This window comes from Littorina saxatilis, linkage group LG5, assembly GCF_037325665.1.
Source record: "Littorina saxatilis isolate snail1 linkage group LG5, US_GU_Lsax_2.0, whole genome shotgun sequence".
Classification (NCBI taxonomy): domain Eukaryota; kingdom Metazoa; phylum Mollusca; class Gastropoda; order Littorinimorpha; family Littorinidae; genus Littorina; species Littorina saxatilis.
The window spans coordinates 896,286-921,344 of NC_090249.1; the positions used below are offsets into that span (position 1 = coordinate 896,286).

Sequence of the window (25,059 nt, forward strand, 5' to 3'; positions counted from 1 at the left end):
GAGAGATGATGATGATGGAACTTTAATTTTCAAGGATAGAGGTTTAAGGCGACGCCTTTTCTTACAACCGGTCCTTACTTCTAGAGAGAGAGAGAGAGAAAGAGAGGGGGGAGAGAGAGCGGGGAGAGAGAGAGAGGGGGGGGGGGAGAGGGGGGGGGAAGTGAAACTGAACTTTATTACAAAAGGAGGAAGAATGAGACAGAGATAGACAATGACAGAGAGCGAGAGAGAGAGAGAGAGAGAGAGAGAGAGAGAGAGAGAGAGAGAGAGAGAGAGAGAGAGAGAGAGAGAGAGACAGAGATAGACAATGACAGAGAGCGAGAGAGAGAGAGAGACAGAGATAGACAATGACAGAGAGAGAGAGAGAGAGAGAGAGAGAGAGACAGAGATAGACAATGACAGAGAGCGAGAGAGAGAGAGAGACAGAGATAGACAATGACAGAGAGCGAGAGAGAGAGACAGAGATAGACAATGACAGAGAGCGAGAGAGAGAGACAGAGATAGACAATGACAGAGAGCGAGAGAGAGAGAGAGACAGAGATAGACAATGACAGAGAGCGAGAGAGAGAGAGACAGAGAGAGAGAGACAGAGATAGACAATGACAGAGAGCGAGAGAGAGAGAGAGACAGAGATAGACAATGACAGAGAGCGAGAGAGAGAGAGAGAGAGAGAGAGAGAGAGACAGAGATAGACAATGACAGAGAGCGAGAGAGAGAGACAGAGATAGACAATGACAGAGAGCGAGAGAGAGAGAGACAGAGAGAGAGAGACAGAGATAGACAATGACAGAGAGCGAGAGAGAGAGAGAGAGCGAGAGAGAGACAGAGATAGACAATGACAGAGAGCGAGAGAGAGAGAGAGACAGAGATAGACAATGACAGAGAGAGAGAGAGAGAGAGAGAGAGAGAGAGAGAGAGAGAGAGACAGAGATAGACAATGACAGAGAGCGAGAGAGAGAGACAGAGATAGACAATGACAGAGAGCGAGAGAGAGAGACAGAGATAGACAACGACAGAGAGCGAGAGAGAGAGAGAGAGACAGAGATAGACAATGACAGAGAGAGAGAGACAGAGATAGACAATGACAGAGAGCGAGAGAGAGAGACAGAGATAGACAATGACAGAGAGCGAGAGAGAGAGAGAGACAGAGATAGACAATGACAGAGAGCGAGAGAGAGAGAGAGACAGAGATAGACAATGACAGAGAGCGAGAGAGAGAGAGACAGAGACAGAGACAGAGATAGACAATGACAGAGAGCGAGAGAGAGAGAGACAGAGATAGACAATGACAGAGAGAGAGAGAGACAGAGATAGACAATGACAGAGAGCGAGAGAGAGAGACAGAGATAGACAATGACAGAGAGAGAGAGAGAGACAGAGATAGACAATGACAGAGAGCGAGAGAGAGAGACAGAGATAGACAATGACAGAGAGCGAGAGAGAGAGACAGAGATAGACAATGACAGAGAGAGAGAGACAGAGATAGACAATGACAGAGAGCGAGAGAGAGAGAGAGAGACAGAGATAGACAATGACAGAGAGCGAGAGAGAGAGAGAGACAGAGATAGACAATGACAGAGAGCGAGAGAGAGAGACAGAGACAGAGACAGAGATAGACAATGACAGAGAGCGAGAGAGAGAGAGACAGAGATAGACAATGACAGAGAGCGAGAGAGAGAGAGACAGAGATAGACAATGACAGAGAGAGAGAGAGAGAGACAGAGATAGACAATGACAGAGAGAGAGAGACAGAGATAGACAATGACAGAGAGAGAGAGACAGAGATAGACAATGACAGAGATAGACAATGACAGAGAGCGAGAGAGAGAGAGAGACAGAGATAGACAATGACAGAGAGCGAGAGAGAGAGAGACAGAGATAGACAATGACAGAGAGAGAGAGAGAGAGATAGACAATGACAGAGACAGAGAGAGAGAGAGAGAGACAGAGATAGACAATGACAGAGAGAGAGAGAGAGACAGAGATAGACAATGACAGAGAGAGAGAGAGAGAGACAGAGATAGACAATGACAGAGAGCGAGAGAGAGAGAATATACATATATTTGAGAGTGTCTGTGTATGTGTACCATTGGTTGTTTTTTGTTAACATAAAGACGTAGAGAGAGATGCATAAGGACAGAGAAAGGACGGAAAGGTTGAAACAAGTGGTGTGTGTCTGCGCATGGTGTGGGTTGTGTGTGTCTATGTGTGTGTGTAGGGGGGAAGAGGAAAAAGACATCATGATGACAATAAAGAGGACAGTGGAGAAAGGCATGGGAAGGGCGTACACACGTACACACACACACACACACACAGAGGCTTTAATACAAAGAACCCCTGTCACTGGGCATATGAGCTATTAAAGTGTCTCATCATGTGTGCATATTTTACATCACTCAGAAATAAATATATAACTGTGTTCCTCACATATACCCTTTCTCTAATGATATGTGTAATGCTCCAAAGCCCCCCCCCCCCCTCCCCCTCCCCCCCCCCCCTTCCCTAACCCAACACCACCTCCTTATTTACACTTTCTTTTTTCTCTTCTTCTAGAAATCTGAACTCTACCCAGATACAAAATGAGAAAAAATACAAATATTGACAAACTCGCAGACATACAGAGTAACAGACATATAAAGACTCTCTCTCTCACACACACACACACACACACACCCCTCCCAAGGGTGTTAAACTGCACAAAACATGGTTCAGGTTACTATCACTCGACAAGCAGTCATTCACACCTGTGCACCCCATTCAATCAACACAGGGAAGGAAATTATAAAAATTGAGTCAACCACTCCTGTGGGAGGAAAAAAATCCACAACTTAATCAGTTTTAAGTTTAAGAAGGCGTACTGTGAAATTGTTTTGGTTGAGATTTGATCCCTCATTTTTCCCGCCTTGCTTCTTTATTTTCACTCTTAGCATCTCTTCTTCTTTTTATACTGAATAGATTTTCCTGCCACTGTGAAACCCCTGCCACTGTGAAACCCCTGCCACTGTGAAACCCCTGCCACTGTGAAACCCCTGCCACTGTGAAACCCCTGCCACTGTGAAACCCCTGCCACTGTTAAACCCCTGCCACTGTTAAACCCCTGCCACTGTGAAACCCCTGCCACTGTGAAACCCCTGCCACTGTGAAACCCCTGCCACTGTGAAACCCCTGCCACTGTGAAACCCCTGCCACTGTGAAACCCCTGCCACTGTTAAACCCCTGCCAGTGTGAAACCCCTGCCACTGTGAAACCCCTGCCACTGTGAAACCCCTGCCACTGTTAAACCCCTGCCAGTGTGAAACCCCTGCCACTGTGAAACCCCTGCCACTGTGAAACCCCTGCCACTGTTAAACCCCTGCCACTGTTAAACCCCTGCCACTGTGAAACCCCTGCCACTGTTAAACCGGACTTTGGTATTGCATTTCAGCTTGGAGGCTTAAAAATTTATTAATGACTTTGGTCATTAAAAATCTGAAAATTGTAATTAAAATTATTTTGTTATAAAACGATCCAAAATTACGTTTATCGTATTCTTCATCATTTTCTGATTCCAAAAACATATAAATATGTTATTTTCGGATTAAAAACAAGCTCTGAAAAATAAAAATATAAAAAATTATGATTAAAATAAATGTTCCGAAATCGATTTAAAAACAATTTCATCTTATTCCTTGTACGTTCCTGATTCCAAAAACATATAGATATGATATGTTTGGATTAAAAACACGTTCAGAGAGTTAAAAAGAATAGAGATATAGAAAAGCGTGCTATCCTCCTCAGCGCAACCGCTACAGTGCTTTTCTGGATTGTTAATTTCACTGCCTTTGTCACGAGCGGTGGACAGACGATGCTACGAGTGTACGGTCTTGCAGAAAAAATGCAATGCGTTCAGTTTCATTCTGTGAGTTCGACTGAGCTTGACTAAATGTTGTATTTTCGCCTTACGCGACTTGTTTCTTTTCAGGACGGACAGAGACACCAAACTTTTTCTTTCCGTTTAATTGAAAAACTTGGGTGACCTTCTTCCCTCTACAGCTCTGCGAAGGATGGAGATGACAAATACTATTCCACAAACAATCATCAAATATTCATCAACCCCCAAGCACACTTCAGCCAGCTTCACTTTGAAAATCACTGGAGCTTCAGACAAACACTGAATAATTTAAATGAGGTTGTTATAGAGTGTGTAGTTCTAGCAGTAGTAATCTGAGTAGTAATCTGCTAAACGCAACATCCATTTCAGCAAGCCAGACACAGAAGCAGTTATTGCAGCTCAGCACAAAGTAACCAAACAGCATAACTGCCACGGTGCACCATTATGTTCGTATACATCAGAGATGAGTAATAGTTTTATAACGATAGAACATGTCCGCACTTAACCATTTCTCTCATCAGATCTCGACAATTCAATTTCTGCTTTCCTGTGACAGGAAATATTGTTTGAGAGACATGTGTCACTCAGGATAAAGCTGCCCCTATTGATCAACATAAACCAAACAACTGGTCATGTACTCTGGTGTACCTTGCATCAGTACATTTACAATGCACAACGAATCAGTCTTTGAAATTGATAGACACAAGCACGTTACGAGCACTGACCAAAACCAGGTATCAACTGGCATGTAGACGGGCAGTTAATACAGTTTGCACTGGCAACAAGCTACAAAGGATAGAGAAAAAGAGGGAAACAATTTATTGTTTTACAATGAGAGAATGAAAGAAAACAAGTCGCGTGAGGCGAAAATACAACATTTAGTCAAGTAGCTGTCGAACTCACAAAATGAAACTGAACGCAATGCAACGCAGCAAGACCGTATACTCGTAGCATCGTCAGTTGCGCTGAGAATGATAGCACGCTTTTCTGTGCCTCTCTTCGTTTTAACTTTCTGAGCGTGTTTTTAATCCAAACATATCATATCTATATGTTTTTGGAATCAGGAACCGGCAAGGAATAAGGTGAAAGTGTTTTTAAATTGATTTCGACAAATTAATTTTGATAATAATTTTTATATATTTAATTTTCAGAGCTTGTTTTTAATCCGAATATAACATATTTATAGGTTTTTGGAATCAGCAAATGATGGAGAATAAGATGAACGTAAATTGGGATCGTTTTATAAAAAAAATATTTTTTTTACAATTTTCAGATTTTTAATGACCAAACTCACTCATTAGTTTTTAAGCCACCAAGCTGAAATGCAATACCAAACCCCGGCCTTCGTCGAAGATTACTTGACCAAAATTTCAACCAATGTGGTTGAAAAATGAGAGCGTGACAGTGCCGCCTCAACTTTCACGAAAAGCCGGATATGACGTCATCAAAGACATTTATCAAAAAAATGAAAAAAACGTATGGGGATTTCATACCCAGGAACTCTCATGTCAATTTTCATAAAGATCGGTCCAGCAGTTTAGTCTGAATCGCTCTACACACACACACAGACAGACAGACAGACAGACAGACAGACACACACACACACACACACACACATACACCACGACCCTCGTCTCGATTCCCTCCTCTACGTTAAAATATTTCGTCAAAACTTGACTAAATATAAAAACATCACACAAGAGAATGGACGAAAGACAGACCGACCGACACAGAGATAAAATTAATACTTACGACTGTTCGTCCACCTCCATTCGATCGCCCTTCTTGAAGGACAAGTCATCTTCATTGATCGCTTCAAAGTCATACAGTGCTCTAACTACCAAGGCATCTGAAAAAAAACACAGTATTCATTTGTATTATGTATAACCAACAAGCTGACCGCCTATCATACATGTGACATTCAAGTAAGAAATACACTATTCAAACTCCTGAGAAGATGACCACTTAGTGACTTACGCAGCAAGAGTAATGATCTGAGGCTGACGGGCGCAGTGGCGTGGTGGTAAGACGTTGGCCTCCTAATCGGGAGGTCGTGAGTTCGAATCCTGGTCGCTGCTGCCTGGTGGGTTAAGAGTGGAGATTTTTTCGATCTCCCAGGTCAACTTATGTGCAGACCTGCTAGTGACTTAACCCCCTTCGTGTGTACACGCAAGCACAAGACCAAGTGCGCATGGAAAAGATCCTGTAATCCATGTCAGAGTTCGGTGGGTTATAGAAACACGAACATACCCAGCATGCCTCCCCTGAAATCGGCGTATGCTGCCTGAACGGCGGGGTAAAAACGGTCATACACGTAAACATCCACTCGTGCTAAAAACATGAGTGAACGTGGGAGTCTAAGCCCATGAACGAAGAAGAGGAAGATGATATGAGGCTAAACCTGGGTACATAGGGCACCTGTACTTCCACTGCAGCACATTTTTAAACTGCACTAGCAATGGTCAAACATTGCTTTCACCCTTTCTCAAATATCATTGAACAGAAGGATGTAGTTGTTAGGCAGGCATTTATATTTTGCAGTTCTTTTCTATAATACAATCTAAAATACTTTTTAAGCATCTGAGTGAATAACTGTTGGCCCCGGAGAAGCCCCACTGTACATGCAACCCCTTGGTTTCTGTGGATTTAACAGCCGTTAAAGTAGTTTCAGTATGAATTTTCTTTCTTTCTTTATTTGGTGTTTAACGTCGTTTTCAACCATTCAAGGTTATATCGCGACGGAGGGAAGGGGGGAGATGGGATAGAGCCACTTGTCAATTGTTTCTTGTTCACAAAAGCACTAATCAAAAATTTGCTCCAGGGGCTTGCAACGTAGTACAATTTATTCCCCCCTCTGCTTCTTTACCTCTGTAAACTTGTAGGGGTAGTTATTTTTCGATAATGACCCAGCAACCAAACAAATAACGACCCAGCAACAGCCTGAATCCTCGATAGTGCAATGGGTTGAGAAGTTGTTCTGTTTCGGTACTACTTTTTGCGACTGAAAAGTTCCGAACGCTCTAACGTACGAAGTATACATCTCTGGAGCAAACAATACAAACATACCGCATTTAAATTAACAACTACAGGCCTGAACACATGAATCTTCATATAAAATCCATGAGTTCGGTTGTTTTCTGAATCTAGATTTGCCGTGCTCAAACGTTCATCACAAGCAATTTCCCGCAAGGCTCATACTTTGTCTAGCGACAAGAGTAGTTCCCCTTCTTTTCACTCAGTTTCTTCGACAACAGACTGCAATCCGACGGTCAGTTTTCAACAATATTTCATTTAATAAACAGATCACACGCAACCAAATGCACACATCTCATCAATTTAAACAACATAAAGCGGTTTCATACACTATTTTCCCCAGAAAACTGAACTTCATACAGTTTTTAACGTTGGAACACGGGTGCAAAAGTTCGTCTGCTAGTCCCATTTGACGAAAGAACAGTCATTATCCTAAGCGATACCAAAACATATACAGAACACACAATATCTGCCTTTGCCGCCACAGCAGAATAACAGCATATCTGTGTACTTGATTTTAGTCCAAAATAGGAAAACTGACAAGAAGTGTTAACAGAATGGAATGATTTGCACGGAACTATACAACCGCGCATTAATCGATCGCCTGCGCAGGTTGACTGGTTGAGTGAATAGGATTCGATCAAACTTTCGCAAAAAACCTCCTCTTTTCTTTGAATAACTGAAGAAAGGAGGAATAAAGAGGTTACACACCTCGTCTCAGTGATTATCAAAAATAATGGTCTCAGTTCGCGGTCATGAAAAAGCTCGCTAAAGCTCGCATTTTTCATGATCCGCTAACTTCGACCATTATTTTTGATAATCACTGAGACTCGGCATGTAACCTCTACATATTACCTTACTGGGAGAATGCAAGTTTCCAGTACAAAGGACATTTCTTACATACTGCTTGACTAAAATCTTTACAAACATTGACCATATTCTATACAAGAAACACTTAACAAGGGTAAAAGGAGAAACAGAATCCGTTAGTCGCCTCTTACGACATGCTGGGGAGCATCGGGTAAATTCTTTCTCGTCCCAACCAATATGGGACTCCCCCTAACCTGCGGGGGGTTTCAGTATGAACAAGAAACTAAATCTTAAGTGAAACGTGTGTATCATTCTCAGGGGCATATATGTTTACAGGTCTCATTCATCATCTTATTGAACACTGGAAGAAAAATACATGTACTTGAACAAGCCCCCAACATTATTCAGGCAACAAATCCCCTTGGCATTTTATTCGTGTGAACTTGTACATGTACGCATCCAAAAAGTAAGAAAAACACTCACACACACACAACACAACACTACACACACACACACACTCACACACACACACACACACAACACTACACACACACAACACACACTACACACACACAACACTACACACACACACACACAACACTACACACACACAACACTACACACACACACCACACACTACACACACACAACACTACACACACACACCACACACTACACACACACAACACTACACACACACACACACCATGGAAGCACACCATAATCAGTGACAAAGCAAACATCCCCAACACTTTAGGAGTTTCTCCAAAAGAAATGTCAATGTACATGATGTATTCAAACTGGTTGCTCTACCGATGCGTACCTTTCTTTGGAGGGGTAGCAGGGAGGGGTCTAGTGTCAGGTACGACAGGATTGATATCGCCGTGATGGACAATTATGCGGTCTGGGCCGCCATTGAGGACGTCTATGGATGGAGGAATTTTCTGGTCAGACCCTTTGGACTCCTCCTTCCCAAAGCACACTCCCATGTCGCTTTGGGGAAAGTCGTTACCTCATTACCTGAAACACATGGAAGAAAAACACAGTGAGGTATAGGCTGGAAAATTCAGTGTCTCCCTTTCGTATCATTTGTACAAGTTCTATTTTTTTCAAAGAATTCGAAAATGTTAAATGATAACTTTAGCTGCTGTTGTTTTAGATTGTCTTCCTAACCAGATTGTGTGAACATGTATATAGTGCAATGTATGTGTGTGTGTATATATATTTGACATGTGTGTATATATATCTGTGCGTGCATGCATGTTTTTGTGTGAGAGATTGTCGAATGTGTAGTTGTCTGTTTGCCTGTATAAACAAGAAATTCCTCCGAGGTAGAAAAAACACCCCCGTCCTTAGCATTCTCACTGCCACCAACTGAGCAGGCACTGCTAACAAGTGTGGTCAGAAGTCAGAAGTCGGAAGTCGGAAGTCAGACGTCGGACGTCGGAAGTCAGAAGTCAGAAGTCGGAAGTCAGAAGTCAGACGTCAGAAGTCAGAGAGACAGAGAAACAGAGAGACAGAGAGACAGTCAGACAGACAGTTATTTCCCTTTGACCATTAATATGTCAGTCTTAATCTTAATCCACCAATAACTCCCTAACCGTGTGTTTGACTGGTCCCAATTTTTGTAAGGACCGTCTCAGGAATGTATAGAACCTGTTCACCAAGTTTGGTGACGATCGGTCCGTTCATTCTTGAGATCTATATGCGAACACAAACACACACCCAAACAAACAATTGACCATTAATATGTCACTCTTAATCTTAATCCACCAATAACTCCCTAACCGTGTGTTTGACTGGTCCCAATTTTTGTAAGGACCGTCTCAGGAATGTATAGAACCTGTTCACCAAGTTTGGTGACGATCGGTCCGTTCATTCTTGAGATCTATATGCGAACACAAACACACACCCAAACAAACAATTGACCATTAATATGTCAGTCTTAATCTTAATCCACCAATAACTCCCTAACCGTGTGTTTGACTGGTCCCAATTTTGTAAGGACCGTCTCAGGAATGTATAGAACCTGTTCACCAAGTTTGGTGACGATCGGTCCGTTCATTCTTGAGATCTATATGCGAACACAAACACACACCCAAACAAACAATTGACCATTAATATGTCACTCTTAATCTTAATCCACCAATAACTCCCTAACCGTGTGTTTGACTGGTCCCAATTTTTGTAAGGACCGTCTCAGGAATGTATAGAACCTGTTCACCAAGTTTGGTGACGATCGGTCCGTTCATTCTTGAGATCTATATGCGAACACAAACACACACCCAAACAAACAATTGACCATTAATATGTCAGTCTTAATCTTAATCCACCAATAACTCCCTAACCGTGTGTTTGACTGGTCCCAATTTTGTAAGGACCGTCTCAGGAATGTATAGAACCTGTTCACCAAGTTTGGTGACGATCGGTCCGTTCATTCTTGAGATCTATATGCGAACACAAACACACACCCAAACAAACAATTGACCATTAATATGTCACTCTTAATCTTAATCCACCAATAACTCCCTAACCGTGTGTTTGACTGGTCCCAATGTTTGTAAGGACCGTCTCAGGAATGTATAGAACCTGTTCACCAAGTTTGGTGACGATCGGTCCGTTCATTCTTGAGATCTATATGCGAACACAAACACACACCCAAACAAACAAACAAACACATCCAGTGAAACCTATACACACCCCTATACCGGGGGTGTAATAAATCACACCAACACACCTGTAAAAAAACCATGAACAACAATACGTCAGTCGTAAGCATATGTACAGCAACATAAATAAGAAAAGGTGTGAACATGCAGAAGCATGAGAATTAAGCGGTACCTACTCAGTGCAGTCAGGATATACAGCCACTATCTATACAGCTAACAAGTATTTATACAACTAACTTCCTGGATAAGGCAAATAGTTCGAGCACATGCACACCAGCACACAACCACCAAAGTCCTGCCACACGTTCTCACAAAGGGGAATGTCAGGGTAGGGGGTTACTGTTGAGGTGGGACGTTCTCACAAAGGGGAATGTCAGGGTAGGGGGTTACTGTTGAGGTGGGGCGTTCTCACCAAGGGGAATGTCAGGGTAGGGGGTTACTGTTGAGGTGGGGCGTTCTCACCAAGGGGAATGTCAGGGTAGGGGGTTACTGTTGAGGTGGGGCGTTCTCACCAAGGGGAATGTCAGGGTAGGGGGTTACTATTGAGGTGGGACGTTCTCACAAAGGGGAATGTCAGGGTAGGGGGTTACTGTTGAGGTGGGACGTTCTCACAAAGGGGAATGTCAGGGTAGGGGGTTACTGTTGAGGTGGGACGTTCTCACCAAGGGGAATGTCAGGGTAGGGGGTTACTGTTGAGGTGGGACGTTCTCACCAAGGGGAATGTCAGGGTAGGGGGTTACTGTTGAGGTGGGACCTTCTCACAAAGGGGAATGTCAGGGTAGGGGGTTACTGTTGAGGTGGGACGTTCTCACCAAGGGGAATGTCAGGGTAGGGGGTTACTGTTGAGGTGGGACCTTCTCACAAAGGGGAATGTCAGGGTAGGGGGTTACTGTTGAGGTGGGACGTTCTCACCAAGGGGAATGTCAGGGTAGGGGGTTACTGTTGAGGTGGGACCTTCTCACAAAGGGGAATGTCAGGGTAGGGGGTTACTGTTGAGGTGGGACGTTCTCACCAAGGGGAATGTCAGGGTAGGGGGTTACTGTTGAGGTGGGACGTTCTCACCAAGGGGAATGTCAGGGTAGGGGGTTACTGTTGAGGTGGGACGTTCTCACAAAGGGGAATGTCAGTGTAGGGGGTTACTGTTGAGGTGGGACGTTCTCACCAAGGGGAATGTCAGTGTAGGGGGTTACTGTTGAGGTGGGACGTTCTCACAAAGGGGAATGCCAGGGTAGGGGGTTACTGTTGAGGTGGGACGTTCTCACCAAGGGGAATGCCAGGGTAGGGGGTTACTGTTGAGGTGGGACGTTCTCACCAAGGGGAATGCCAGGGTAGGGGGTTACTGTTGAGGTGGGACGTTCTCACCAAGGGGAATGTCAGGGTAGGGGGTTACTGTTGAGGTGGGACGTTCTCACCAAGGGGAATGTCAGGGTAGGGGGTTACTGTTGAGGTGGGGCGTTCTCACCAAGGGGAATGTCAGGGTAGGGGGTTACTGTTGAGGTGGGACGTTCTCACCAAGGGGAATGTCAGGGTAGGGGGTTACTGTTGAGGTGGGACGTTCTCACCAAGGGGAATGTCAGGGTAGGGGGTTACTGTTGAGGTGGGACGTTCTCACCAAGGGGAATGCCAGGGTAGGGGGTTACTGTTGAGGTGGGACGTTCTCACAAAGGGGAATGCCAGGGTAGGGGGTTACTGTTGAGGTGGGACGTTCTCACCAAGGGGAATGTCAGGGTAGGGGGTTACTGTTGAGGTGTGGCGTTCTCACAAAGGGGAATGTCAGGGTAGGGGGTTACTGTTGAGGTGGGACGTTCTCACCAAGGGGAATGCCAGGGTAGGGGGTTACTGTTGAGGTGGGACGTTCTCACCAAGGGGAATGTCAGGGTAGGGGGTTACTATTGAGGTGGGACGTTCTCACCAAGGGGAATGTCAGGGTATGGGGTTACTGTTGAGGTGGGGCGTTCTCACCAAGGGGAATGTCAGGGTAGGGGGTTACTATTGAGGTGGGACGTTCTCACCAAGGGGAATGTCAGGGTATGGGGTTACTGTTGAGGTGGGGCGTTCTCACCAAGGGGAATGTCAGGGTAGGGGGTTACTGTTGAGGTGGGGCGTTCTCACCAAGGGGAATGTCAGTGTAGGGGGTTACTGTTGAGGTGGGACGTTCTCACAAAGGGGAATGTCAGTGTAGGGGGTTACTGTTGAGGTGGGACGTTCTCACCAAGGGGAATGTCAGTGTAGGGGGTTACTGTTGAGGTGGGACGTTCTCACAAAGGGGAATGCCAGGGTAGGGGGTTACTGTTGAGGTGGGACGTTCTCACCAAGGGGAATGCCAGGGTAGGGGGTTACTGTTGAGGTGGGACGTTCTCACCAAGGGGAATGCCAGGGTAGGGGGTTACTGTTGAGGTGGGACGTTCTCACCAAGGGGAATGTCAGGGTAGGGGGTTACTGTTGAGGTGGGACGTTCTCACCAAGGGGAATGTCAGGGTAGGGGGTTACTGTTGAGGTGGGGCGTTCTCACCAAGGGGAATGTCAGGGTAGGGGGTTACTGTTGAGGTGGGACGTTCTCACCAAGGGGAATGTCAGGGTAGGGGGTTACTGTTGAGGTGGGACGTTCTCACCAAGGGGAATGTCAGGGTAGGGGGTTACTGTTGAGGTGGGACGTTCTCACCAAGGGGAATGCCAGGGTAGGGGGTTACTGTTGAGGTGGGACGTTCTCACAAAGGGGAATGCCAGGGTAGGGGGTTACTGTTGAGGTGGGACGTTCTCACCAAGGGGAATGTCAGGGTAGGGGGTTACTGTTGAGGTGTGGCGTTCTCACAAAGGGGAATGTCAGGGTAGGGGGTTACTGTTGAGGTGGGACGTTCTCACCAAGGGGAATGCCAGGGTAGGGGGTTACTGTTGAGGTGGGACGTTCTCACCAAGGGGAATGTCAGGGTAGGGGGTTACTGTTGAGGTGGGACGTTCTCACCAAGGGGAATGTCAGGGTATGGGGTTACTGTTGAGGTGGGGCGTTCTCACCAAGGGGAATGTCAGGGTAGGGGGTTACTGTTGAGGTGGGACGTTCTCACCAAGGGGAATGTCAGGGTAGGGGGTTACTGTTGAGGTGGGACGTTCTCACCAAGGGGAATGTCAGGGTAGGGGGTTACTGTTGAGGTGGGACGTTCTCACCAAGGGGAATGCCAGGGTAGGGGGTTACTGTTGATGTGGGACGTTCTCACAAAGGGGAATGCCAGGGTAGGGGGTTACTGTTGAGGTGGGACGTTCTCACCAAGGGGAATGTCAGGGTAGGGGGTTACTGTTGAGGTGTGGCGTTCTCACAAAGGGGAATGTCAGGGTAGGGGGTTACTGTTGAGGTGTGGCGTTCTCACAAAGGGGAATGTCAGGGTAGGGGGTTACTGTTGAGGTGGGACGTTCTCACCAAGGGGAATGTCAGGGTAGGGGGTTACTGTTGAGGTGGGACGTTCTCACAAAGGGGAATGTCAGGGTAGGGGGTTACTGTTGAGGTGGGACGTTCTCACAAAGGGGAATGTCAGGGTAGGGGGTTACTGTTGAGGTGGGACGTTCTCACCAAGGGGAATGTCAGGGTAGGGGGTTACTGTTGAGGTGGGACGTTCTCACAAAGGGGAATGTCAGGGTAGGGGGTTACTGTTGAGGTGGGACGTTCTCACCAAGGGGAATGTCAGGGTAGGGGGTTACTGTTGAGGTGGGGCGTTCTCACCAAGGGGAATGTCAGGGTAGGGGGTTACTGTTGAGGTGGGACATTCTCACAAAGGGGAATGTCAGGGTAGGGGGTTACTGTTGAGGTGGGACGTTCTCACCAAGGGGAATGTCAGGGTAGGGGGTTACTGTTGAGGTGGGACGTTCTCACAAAGGGGAATGTCAGGGTAGGGGGTTACTGTTGAGGTGGGGCGTTCTCACCAACGGGGAATGTCAGGGTAGGGGGTTACTGTTGAGGTGGGACGTTCTCACCAACGGGGAATGTCAGGGTAGGGGGTTACTGTTGAGGTGGGGCGTTCTCACCAACGGGGAATGTCAGGGTAGGGGGTTACTGTTGAGGTGGGGCGTTCTCACCAAGGGGAATGTCAGGGTAGGGGGTTACTGTTGAGGTGGGACGTTCTCACCAAGGGGAATGTCAGGGTAGGGGGTTACTGTTGAGGTGGGACGTTCTCACAAAGGGGAATGTCAGGGTAGGGGGTTACTGTTGAGGTGGGGCGTTCTCACAAAGGGGAATGTCAGGGTAGGGGGTTACTGTTGAGGTGGGGCGTTCTCACCAAGGGGAATGTCAGGGTAGGGGGTTACTGTTGAGGTGGGGCGTTCTCACCAACGGGGAATGTCAGGGTAGGGGGTTACTGTTGAGGTGGGGCGTTCTCACAAAGGGGAATGTCAGGGTAGGGGGTTACTGTTGAGGTGGGGCGTTCTCACAAAGGGGAATGTCAGGGTAGGGGGTTACTGTTGAGGTGGGGCGTTCTCACAAAGGGGAATGTCAGGGTAGGGGGTTACTGTTGAGGTGGGACGTTCTCACCAAGGGGAATGTCAGGGTAGGGGGTTACTGTTGAGGTGGGGCGTTCTCACAAAGGGGAATGTCAGGGTAGGGGGTTACTGTTGAGGTGGGGCGTTCTCACAAAGGGGAATGTCAGGGTAGGGGGTTACTGTTGAGGTGGGACGTTCTCACCAAGGGGAATGTCAGGGTAGGGGGTTACTGTTGAGGTGGGGCGTTCTCACAAAGGGGAATGTCAGGGTAGGGGGTTACTGTTGAGGTGGGGCGTTCTCACAAAGGGGAATGTCAGGGTAGGGGGTTACTGTTGAGGTGGGACGTTCTCACCAAGGGGAATGTCAGGGTAGGGGGTTACTGTTGACCAGGGGCGGAGGTAAAAGAGCCTCTGGAGCTGTGATGTTATCTATTTTAATGCAAACTTTGACTAACTGCCAAGATACTGACAGACATCACATATGTTAGTGATGACAAGATATACCATGTCTTTCTAGGTTCGTCTGTTAGCTACAAATATGAAGAAAGAAAAAAACGGATTTTTGATCTTTTTTTAAACAGGAAAGACAAAAAATGGTGTGCTTTATCCTAAAAGATGCACAACTGTTAAATTCAGGACAAGGCCAGTCTGCTGGATAACAAGAATGGTCAATTGTTATGATCATAAACAACAGCAATAAACTGATAAAGCCTGGCTACTTCAGAGCACAACCCTCACAAAAAAGCCTTCAGGTATACACTGAAGTAATAAAACTACCATCTGGGTGCACAACTGTCACAAAATAACTCATAACATCATTCACATACAAGTGTACAAGAATTGCCGTACTTGAGAGTGAGCAACCAATGCATGAGCCACATGAAAACTCATGATGATGATATTAACAGCTACAATTGTATCAAACTTACTCATTTTGAAAGCTGAGCCAATTACACACTAAACATGTGTCAAATCTGATCCCAGAGCAGACAGCCACACACAAACATACATACATACATACATACATACACACACACACACACACACACACACACACACACACACACACACACACACACACACGTGAGTGCACATAATGTGAATAAGGAAAAGTTCTCTAGAAACCTGAAAATGCATACAATTCCAGTAACCACGCTTGCAACAGACAAGTGCACCCCTCAAAGTCACTCCTGGTTCAAAATGAGATAGGCTCAAGGAACACACAAGTACACACCATTGTAAACTATGATATGAGCACATGTAGTGACTGTAACATAATCAAAAGCCTAAATAAATCTCTTCTGCAGAAGAAAAGGCAAAATTCTCGTTAAAATATTTAATCATTTATCATGCATGTAGCATGCAACAGTTTTAACACACCAAATAAGTTGACGTCAGTTGCCGCTGAGAGAAGTGTAATTCTGAAGTGAAATTAGCATGAGAGGAAGAAAAACCCAGCAAACATTGAGAAGAACTTCAAATTTAGAAACTAGAATGAACTGGGGTGGCCCGGTGTCAACTGAGTAATGAGGTTTTAAGACAGCTAAATCTGCTTATGAATTAAAAGTTATATATATATATATGAAGTCTTATATCGCGCGCGTATCTCCAGACTCGGACTCAAGGCGCAGGGATCTATTTATGCCGTGTGAGATGGAATTTTTTACACAATACATCACGCATTCACATCGACCAGCAGTTCGCAGCCATTTCGGCGCATATCCTACTTTTCACGGCCTATTATTCCAAGTCACACGGGTATTTTGGTGGACATTTTTTATCTATGCCTACACAATTTTGCCAGGAAAGACCCTTTAAAACGACATACAACTGCAATTAGTTGTCACATAGGGCTAAGACAACAAAGACAATTAGCCTCATAAAGAGCCCTGTTAATGTGAGCAAACAAATGACCCTGTAAGAGCAACAAAGACAATTAGCCTCATAAAGAGCCCTGTTAATTAATGTGAGCAAACAAAATGACCCTGTAAGAGCAACAAAGACAATTAGCCTCATAAAGAGCCCTGTTAATGTGAGCAAACAAAATGACCCTGTAAGAGCAACAAAGACAATTAGCCTCATAAAGAGCCCTGTTAATGTGAGCAAACAAATGACCCTGTAAGAGCAACAAAGACAATTAGCCTCATAAAGAGCCCTGTTGATGTGAGCAAACAAAATGACCCTGTAAGAGCAACAAAACAAATCCTTCTCATCATATCACAGTCATTTTGGGAGTTGGAATAAAGTAAATATGGATGGTGAATACTTGTGATGAGAGATCCCTTGGATGAGAGGACACCTAACAACAAAGGACACTTTTTGCTGTCACTGTCCATAATTGCCCAAAAAACACCTGTCAAGAAAGGACACCTGCGGCTGCATGCAGCATTTGCAGGGACAATTTAGGCTGGGGTCTGAAGGATAACGTCTTTTCATTGTGGGTACAATAGTAAATTTATACTATAATAAACCCAAGAAACAGTATCCAAGCCATTTCTGTAGCCAGAACTACAAACAACTTATGCTGAAAGTTTATGAATTAAGCCATATTTTCTAAGCCAGGCCTGGATACACTATGCTCCAAGTAAATATAAACTGTCACACTGACAATCTATTTCTCAAGAACTGAAATGACCAGATGAAAGGCAACCTGCTAACACACAGCAACAGTAACACCACGTAGAAATGAGCTAATACCTTCCCTGTTGACATGGCTAACTTTGTTGTTTTTGTTTTAAGATGGTACACTTCAATGTCAAGTACAGCACAGACTGATTTATCTTCAACTGAAGTCTTAACCTCCCTTTATCACTATCAGGCATTAACATACAGCACAACAATTGAGGGGAACCAGGAAGCACATGACTTATGGGAGTATTGTGTTGTTATCAGCAAGACTCAGGAAAGGTAACTTGAAACTTGCCCCCATTACACCATGTTATGGCTGCCAGGGGAAGCCAGTACAATGGCTCATGGTCATGTTCACCCTTATCACAGGGAGACCAGGCAAATGGTCTCTTTTGCTTCATACTTACTGTCTTCCTATCAGTGACTGAGTCTCAGTTGTTTTGGCTGATCAACGTACAGCACAAACTCCACATATATATTCGACCCCTCTCTACCACATTACTGCTAATTACTGTACAAAGAAGGCAGTACAATGGCTGGTCATTTTTACATTTAGTCAAGTTCTGACTAAATGTTTTAACATAGAGGGGGAATCGAGACGAGGGTCGTGGTGTGTGTGTGTGTGTGTGTGTGTGTGTGTGTGTGTATAGATCAGTTCCGAGAAAACTTCTGGACCGATCTTCATGAAACTTTACATGAGAGTTCCTGGGTATGATATCCCCAGCAGAGTTTCATTTACTAGTGCACCCTGTGCCATTGGCGCATTACATCTGAAAATGTCCCATCACAATTCCCTTCAGTGCGTCAAAAGGCGCATTGAGAATACGTACCACTGCGCCACCAAATATACACTTTACACACACACACACACACACACACACAAACAGAGATAACACGATATAGCGGCTATACTTGTTGCACCGATTTGCACCATTTTGCATTCTTCTTTGGTCAAAACACGTACAGGCCTTTGGCGCTTCTTGCTTTTGACTATGTCCCATCAGAATTTGGATGAGGGGGAGAAATGTCCCATTGCCTTTTTGTCCCAGGTTAAACCCTGCCCCAGATCATTTTTTCTTTTTCCCGATAAATGTCTTCGATGATGTCATATCCGGCATTTAGTGAAACTTGAGGCGGCACTAGCTGTCACGCCCTCATATTTAAACCAAATTGGTTGAAATTTTGGTCAAGTAATCTTCGACGAAGCCCAAACTTTGGTATTGCATTTCAGCGTGGAGGCTTAAATTAATTAACGAGTTGGCTCATTAAAGTTGTCATTAAAAATGAAACTGTCGCAAACAGATTCAAAATTGATTGCATCGTATTCTTCATCAAATTCTGAATCTAAAAATATATACATATGTTATGTTTACTCTTAAAATGTGATCACAATTAACGAAAATAGGTTAATTAGTGCTACGATTAAAATGTAAGAAATCGATCCAAAAATGATTTCATCTTATTCGTTATCATTTCCTGATTCCAAAAACATATAGATATAATATGTTTTATTCAAAACAAACTCAGAAAGTTAAAAAGAATACAGAAAAGCTCGCTTTCCTGCTTACCGCAGTACGCTATTGTGCTAATCTGCCTCATCAATTTCACTTCGTGTTGCACGGGAAAACTGCCGCGGGGATTTACGAAGCAGTATTGTCTCGGTAAAAAAAAAATGCTGTGCAATCAGTTTTATTCTGTGATTTCAAGAGCTTGATTAAATGCATTAATTTCGCCTTACGCGACTTGTTACCTATTGCACTATCAGCAGACCAATAGCTGCCTTCCAGTGATATTCTCCCTTTCTTTGTTTTACTAAGCACTGAGTTAGCAGAGAAAACAAGGAAAGCTCACCAATATTCTCTCTTTACAATTGTACTGCTGACCGAGGAAGGCTCACCAATGGCTCGGCATTTTCACAAGTATCGCACTGAGATAGAGGACAAGTAATAGCTTCTGCTTCTCCCTGACTTTCGAACTCTCAGCTGTTTTGGCAAAGATTAAACATTATCAGACTCCCTCTGTTAGAAGAATTTAAGTTATATTAATGCAGTGGTAACCCCCTTTCTGCCTTAAATCTGACAAAATCATGCCTTTAAAAGATGGAGTCGTAAAACATAGGGGTATATTTAAAACTGACCTTGTAAACAAAAAACCTTAGAAAACAGAGTTTAAAATAGTAAATAGTGGGGGACTCTGTGACTGGGGGACTCTGTGACTGGGGGACTCTTGTGACTGGGGGACTCTGTGACTGGGGGACTCTGTGACTGGGGGACTCTGTGACTGGGGGACTCTGTGACTGGGGGACTCTGTGATTGGGGGACTCTGTGACTGGGGGACTCTGTGACTGGGGGACTCTGTGACTGGGGGACTCTGTGATTGGGGGACTCTGTGACTGGGGGACTCTGTGACTGGGGGACTCTGTGACTGGGGGACTCTGTGACTGGGGGGGGGGGAGGAGAGAGAAGAAGGGGTGAAGTCTGTAACCGTGGCTACAAGACAAAGTGCATGTAGAGAAACGGGGGCCTGAGCCGTGCAGTCAGAGTTCTTCAAACCAAGGTTACTTTGCAGTCAGAGTTCTTCAAACCAAGGTTACTTTGCAGTCAGAGTTCTTCAAACCAAGGTTACTTTGCAGGCTTTATGAACTGAAACCTTGAGCAAACAACAGGTTTCAACTGAAAGTCAGTTGTAAACTCGAGGAAAAAACTCCCTTAAATGCTTTAACCATGTACTCGTGCTAGCTCGACTGCTAGCAGCACATCATATGCATGAATTCCATTTGTTTCAAATATAAACTCACACATAATACAGTACATGTATATATATAGTCTGAAACAGGAACTTAGGTTTACTGTTAAAAACAGAAGGTCAGGTCTACTGTTAATGCCATAACATTCAGTTACTTGTACTAATCTAACACTAACAGTCACTAACTACCACTTACTCCATATCAAAATATATGTATGCACATACACACACATTTCCATGCCTATCAGTGACAATGACTAATACCGAGCAGTCTGCAAAGTCATCCCAATTAAATTAGCCATGCTCGCCGCCCTTAAAGCTCCCAACAGGGCATATTACAGATGAGTGCTGATCATCCCAACCAAGCTCCAAAGCTGTAAATTAGCGCTCACTGTAATTGCAACTAAATCATTAAATCACTTTCTTCTTTTGTGGGACTGTGTTTGATGGCTGGGACTCCATGCATGTACATTGTTAGGCTTGAGCGGGCTTTTTTATGTCCATGTACGTGTATGGACGTTTTCTCTCTAGCCATTTTGGAAGTCATAATAATTTAATCTGGGTCTGGATTCGATAAGTTGCAGGGGCCAATTTTGTTGCAACTGTGGGAGTGCGCAGTGTTCCCTATCAATAAAACCTAACTATCTACTTTAAAAACGGATTCTAGGGGGGGGGGGGTGTGTGTGTGTGTGTGTGTGTTCAGAACATCCCCGATCGCCGTGGAGAAGGCGTTGATTGTTCTCAGGTGTGTTGTGGTGTCATCGAGATTGTTCCACTCTCTCACCGTTTTGACAAAGTAGGAGTTAAATAATATTACGGGGATGCATGCTGGGAGGTTTCGTGTTTCAACTTTGACAAGGATTACAGTGTCTTTTTGACCTTTAACTTTGTCTTGACGTGTACGTGCGTGTACACTGAGGGGGAAAAAGCACTAGCAGGTCTGCAAATAAGTTGAATAAGGAGATCAGAAAAATCTCCATCCTTAACCCACAACGTACGTCCAGGTGTCAAACTTCGTACCTTCCACGTGGATGGCCAACGTCGTAACCAGTAGGCTATTAGTGCCCGTACAAATCGCTTACAACTCAAGTCTAATTCTGAACTCAATCCCTCTCAAAACCAAATTATGATTTCTGATTTCAACAAAAAAGAACAAGTCGCGTAAGGCGAAAATACAATATTTAGTCAAGTAGCTGTCGAACTCACAGAATGAAACTGAACGCAACGCAACGCAGTAAGACCGTATACTCGTAGCATCGTCACTCCACCGCCCGTGGCAAAGGCGGTGCACGTGGAATTGACAAGAAGAGCGGGGTATTCGTTGCGCTGAGAAGGATAGCACGCTTTTCTGTACCTCTCTTCGTTTTAACTTTCTGAGCGTGTTTTTAATCCAAACATATCATATCTATATATTTTTTGGAATCAGGAACCGACAAGGAATAAGATGAAAGTGTTTTTAAATTGATTTCGAAAAAAAAATTTTGATAATAATTTTTATATATTTAATTTTCAGAGCTTGTTTTTAATCCGAATATAACATATTTATATGTTTTTGGAATCAGCAAATGATGGAGAATAAGATAAACGTAAATTTGGATCGTTTTATAAATTTTTATTTTCTTTTACAATTTTCAGATTTTTAATGAGCAAAGTCATTAATTAATTTTTAAGCCACCAAGCTGAAATGCAATACCGAACCCCGGGCTTCGTCGAAGATTACTTGACCAAAATTTCAACCAATTTGGTTGAAAAATGAGGGCGTGACAGTGCCGCCTCAACTTTCACGAAAAGCCGGATATGACGTCATCAAAGACATTTATCAAAAAAATGAAAAAAACGTTCGGGGATTTCATACCCAGGAACTCTCATGTCAAATTTCATAAAGATCGGTCCAGTAGTTTAGTCTGAATCGCTCTACACACACACACAGACACACACACACACACACGCACACACGCACATACACCACGACCCTCGTTTCGATTCCCCCTCGATGTTAAAATATTTAGTCAAAACTTGACTAAATATAAAAATGGTCAGGAAATCCTCACTTCGTTCAGGAATTCCTGATTTCTGGACCAGGATGGGAAAATTCATCCTTGATGTTGAATAAATAATCACATGAATGTGTGCAATCATAACAAAAACCTCATGAAGAAATAAGCACACAAAAGAATTTTTCTTAAATTTTTATAACAAAATTTACACGGTAATGTTTTGCAAACCAGCCTTTCCATAACAGTGGAAAATCAATACTTAACTTACTATCAATGGAGAAACAATGATCAACACTGACTTCTGATGATCTAAATAAAGCTAACATGGAATATCATTATCATAAAATTAACCAGCCCAAAATAAACTCAAACGAAATGGTTTAAATCATTTGGTCAATCAGTCAGTCAGTCAATAAGTACAAAATGCAGCACTTGAACTTACACTGATAAATCAGGTCAAGTAAAGCTGAATGCTTGATAAAACAAAATACACACCACAAACTTCTTAAATAGAACAGCTGCTCACTGCAATACAGAAAAGTTCCAGGTCAGTCATATCCACCTTTCATTCACCTTCTTGTCAATCACTTGGTCTCATTGCAGAATTCACACCGACAGACTGCACCCAACAGGAAATTAAGATCAATAACACTAAAATGCTGAGCACAGATTGACTATAAAATTCAAGAGAATTTGTATCACTAAGGGGAAAGAGCTGTGTTACATGTCCAACTAATACTAAAAGGCTAGGATCTCCGCCAAATAGGTCAGCTGATTCACCATTAAATCAGTGGGCCAATTTCGAATCAAACAGGTCAGACAAATACACCACTTGTTTTTTACCTTACCATATTTTTTAAATGCATTGTCCATTGCATTGACATTTTATGTTGCTCAACTTCCGTATAAGTGTTACATTCCATTACTCACACCGGAAAGGGCATAACCTGTGGACCATTTTGATGATCATTATGAATGATGCAACCACTTCCCATTAGAAATTCTCGAGTCATTTGATTGAATCCATCGAGTCAGGTTGATCAGACTCATTCTAAATACAATGACGAATGACCCACAAATGGCCTGAACCCTGACCAAGTATCAACTGGAAATATGATTGTTTCTTCCTCATTGGCATAACGTTTCTTACTACTTTGACTAAGAAACAAACATCAAAGAAAACATGCAGACACCTGGTGGCAATCCATGATGACTTTTTTGCTGGTAACAATATCAATACAAATATGAAGTTGTCCTGGTCCGCATAACTTTAACCTAATGAACTCTGACCTCTGACCTTGAATCTAGGGATCTCTATCTCATTGTTAAGCCTACCAATTAAATCTACACCCCACACATTTGCACTGACAATGACATGACAAGACACTGACAATGACATGACACTGACATGACAATGACATGACACTGACATGACACTGACATGACACTGACAATGACATGACACTGACATGACATGACACTGACAAAGACATGACACTGACATGACACTGACAATGACATGACACTGACAATGACATGACACTGAGTAACAAGGACCTCCAGTGATAATCTGCACGTAAATCTCACTCAGAGCCTGATGTATACATGTTTAATACAGAATTGCTCCATTTTCCGATGTTTTTATTCTTTTGTTTTAGTTCACTCCACATTTGCACATGTAATATAAATAAGAATCATTAAGATGTAAACAAATTCTGAAAATCTACTTCACTTAGCTTATGCCTTTTTTCTATCTGAATCAGTCAAAGTCAAAACATACACTTCTCACAAAGAGTATATATATATTTTGACAGCATGTCCTCGTTTGAGTATTCATTACCCCCTGAAGATTGTAGATGTTTTCTAAATTCAAACCATGAAAGTTGATTAGTTCAACTATTCTCACCGATGCTTTCGGTTTCTGCTTCTCCATTACATTGCAGACCTGAACAAATTCAAAGGTGCTAATCTGCCAGTAGAATCAGTTTCATTCATCCTCTTTTATAAAACAAGCTATTTGGTTGATAGGTCTAAAGTATAGTATTAAGATAATTTAAATGAAGTCTCTTCAAGTTTGCCTAGTACTGACTAACAATAAGTAACTCGACTGGCACTGAAAAATATACTGTTTCAGTTACACGTCTTACACACAGCACTTTACACCATTTGAAGAATGGGTATTTGTCTGAATTGGGCTTGTTTAACACTAACAGACCTATGAATTGCACAAAAGTCATGGAACCATTTGAGAATTTTGAGAAAAGGAATGGGAGGGGGGGGGGGGAGGGTGTGTTTAGTTGAGATTACCCTAAAACTGCACCAACTTCTGCTCACTTGAACCTGTCAAGAAGAATGGGTTTTGAATTTGAGCAAGGTAAAGGGAGCTTAATTAAGTCTCCCAATCTGATAACACAAACTGAGCTTGACACGTTTGACAGCCATTGACCATGCATGCATGCACACAACGGCGCACACACGATGATACACCATTCACGACATTTAGCAGCAACAACAACAAAAGCTGGGCTTCATGCAGCATGCAAGGATTTATGGTTTTACATTTAAAGTGATTTCAAGAGCTCTATGCACAGTACTGTGAATGTGATTATGACCGAACCAACCCTGTATAGTTCATCCCCTAATTCACATGATGGAGGTGTGCCTTATTATAGCCAGCCGCTACACTAAAACCAGGCCTTTACGTCAATGCACCACGCAACGACATAATCAAAATGTGCCTCAGGCCAGAGGCGAGGACACTCGAATATCCTACGTCAATCGCTTGAACATGACTGGACTTCACTAGAACTCCTGACTAAACTATAACTCTGATTCTGAAGTTG

General features: G+C 43.7%; 3 protein-coding genes across 7 annotated transcripts in view; 1 reads left to right on the top strand and 2 right to left on the bottom strand.

Annotated features, from left to right (window-relative positions):
* The window catches only part of LOC138966022 (uncharacterized), a 229,867-nt gene that overhangs the window by 98,511 nt on the left and 106,297 nt on the right, over nt 1-25,059 (top strand). The window lies entirely within an intron of this gene.
* The window catches only part of LOC138966020 (tyrosine-protein kinase yes-like), a 45,259-nt gene that overhangs the window by 19,772 nt on the left and 428 nt on the right, over nt 1-25,059 (bottom strand). For all 5 annotated transcript variants that reach the window (XR_011455571.1, XR_011455570.1, XR_011455569.1 and 2 more), the window contains exons 2-3: nt 8,538-8,734; nt 5,624-5,720 (exon numbers count right to left, since the gene is read on the bottom strand). Coding sequence is in view for 1 of the 5 variants with exons in the window: in XM_070338110.1 (XP_070194211.1) it covers nt 5,624-5,720; nt 8,538-8,703 (263 nt within the window). In the remaining 4 variants the exon portion in view is untranslated. The remainder of the gene's footprint in view (nt 1-5,623; nt 5,721-8,537; nt 8,735-25,059) is intronic.
* Nucleotides 19,643-24,149, bottom strand: LOC138965969 (uncharacterized). Its single transcript, XM_070338053.1, has 2 exons — nt 24,123-24,149; nt 19,643-19,963 (listed from the first exon to the last, which is right to left on the bottom strand). Exons 1-2 carry the CDS (start codon nt 24,147-24,149, stop codon nt 19,643-19,645), a joined length of 348 nt encoding a protein of 115 aa, XP_070194154.1.

Coding starts and splice junctions, on each gene's coding strand:
- LOC138965969 (XM_070338053.1), bottom strand. CDS start 24,149: ATGGAGAAGCAGAAACCGAAAGCATCG. Junction 19,964..24,122: donor AGCAGAAACCGAAAGCATCG/GTGAGAATAGTT, acceptor TTTGTCTTGTAG/CCACGGTTACAGACTTCACC.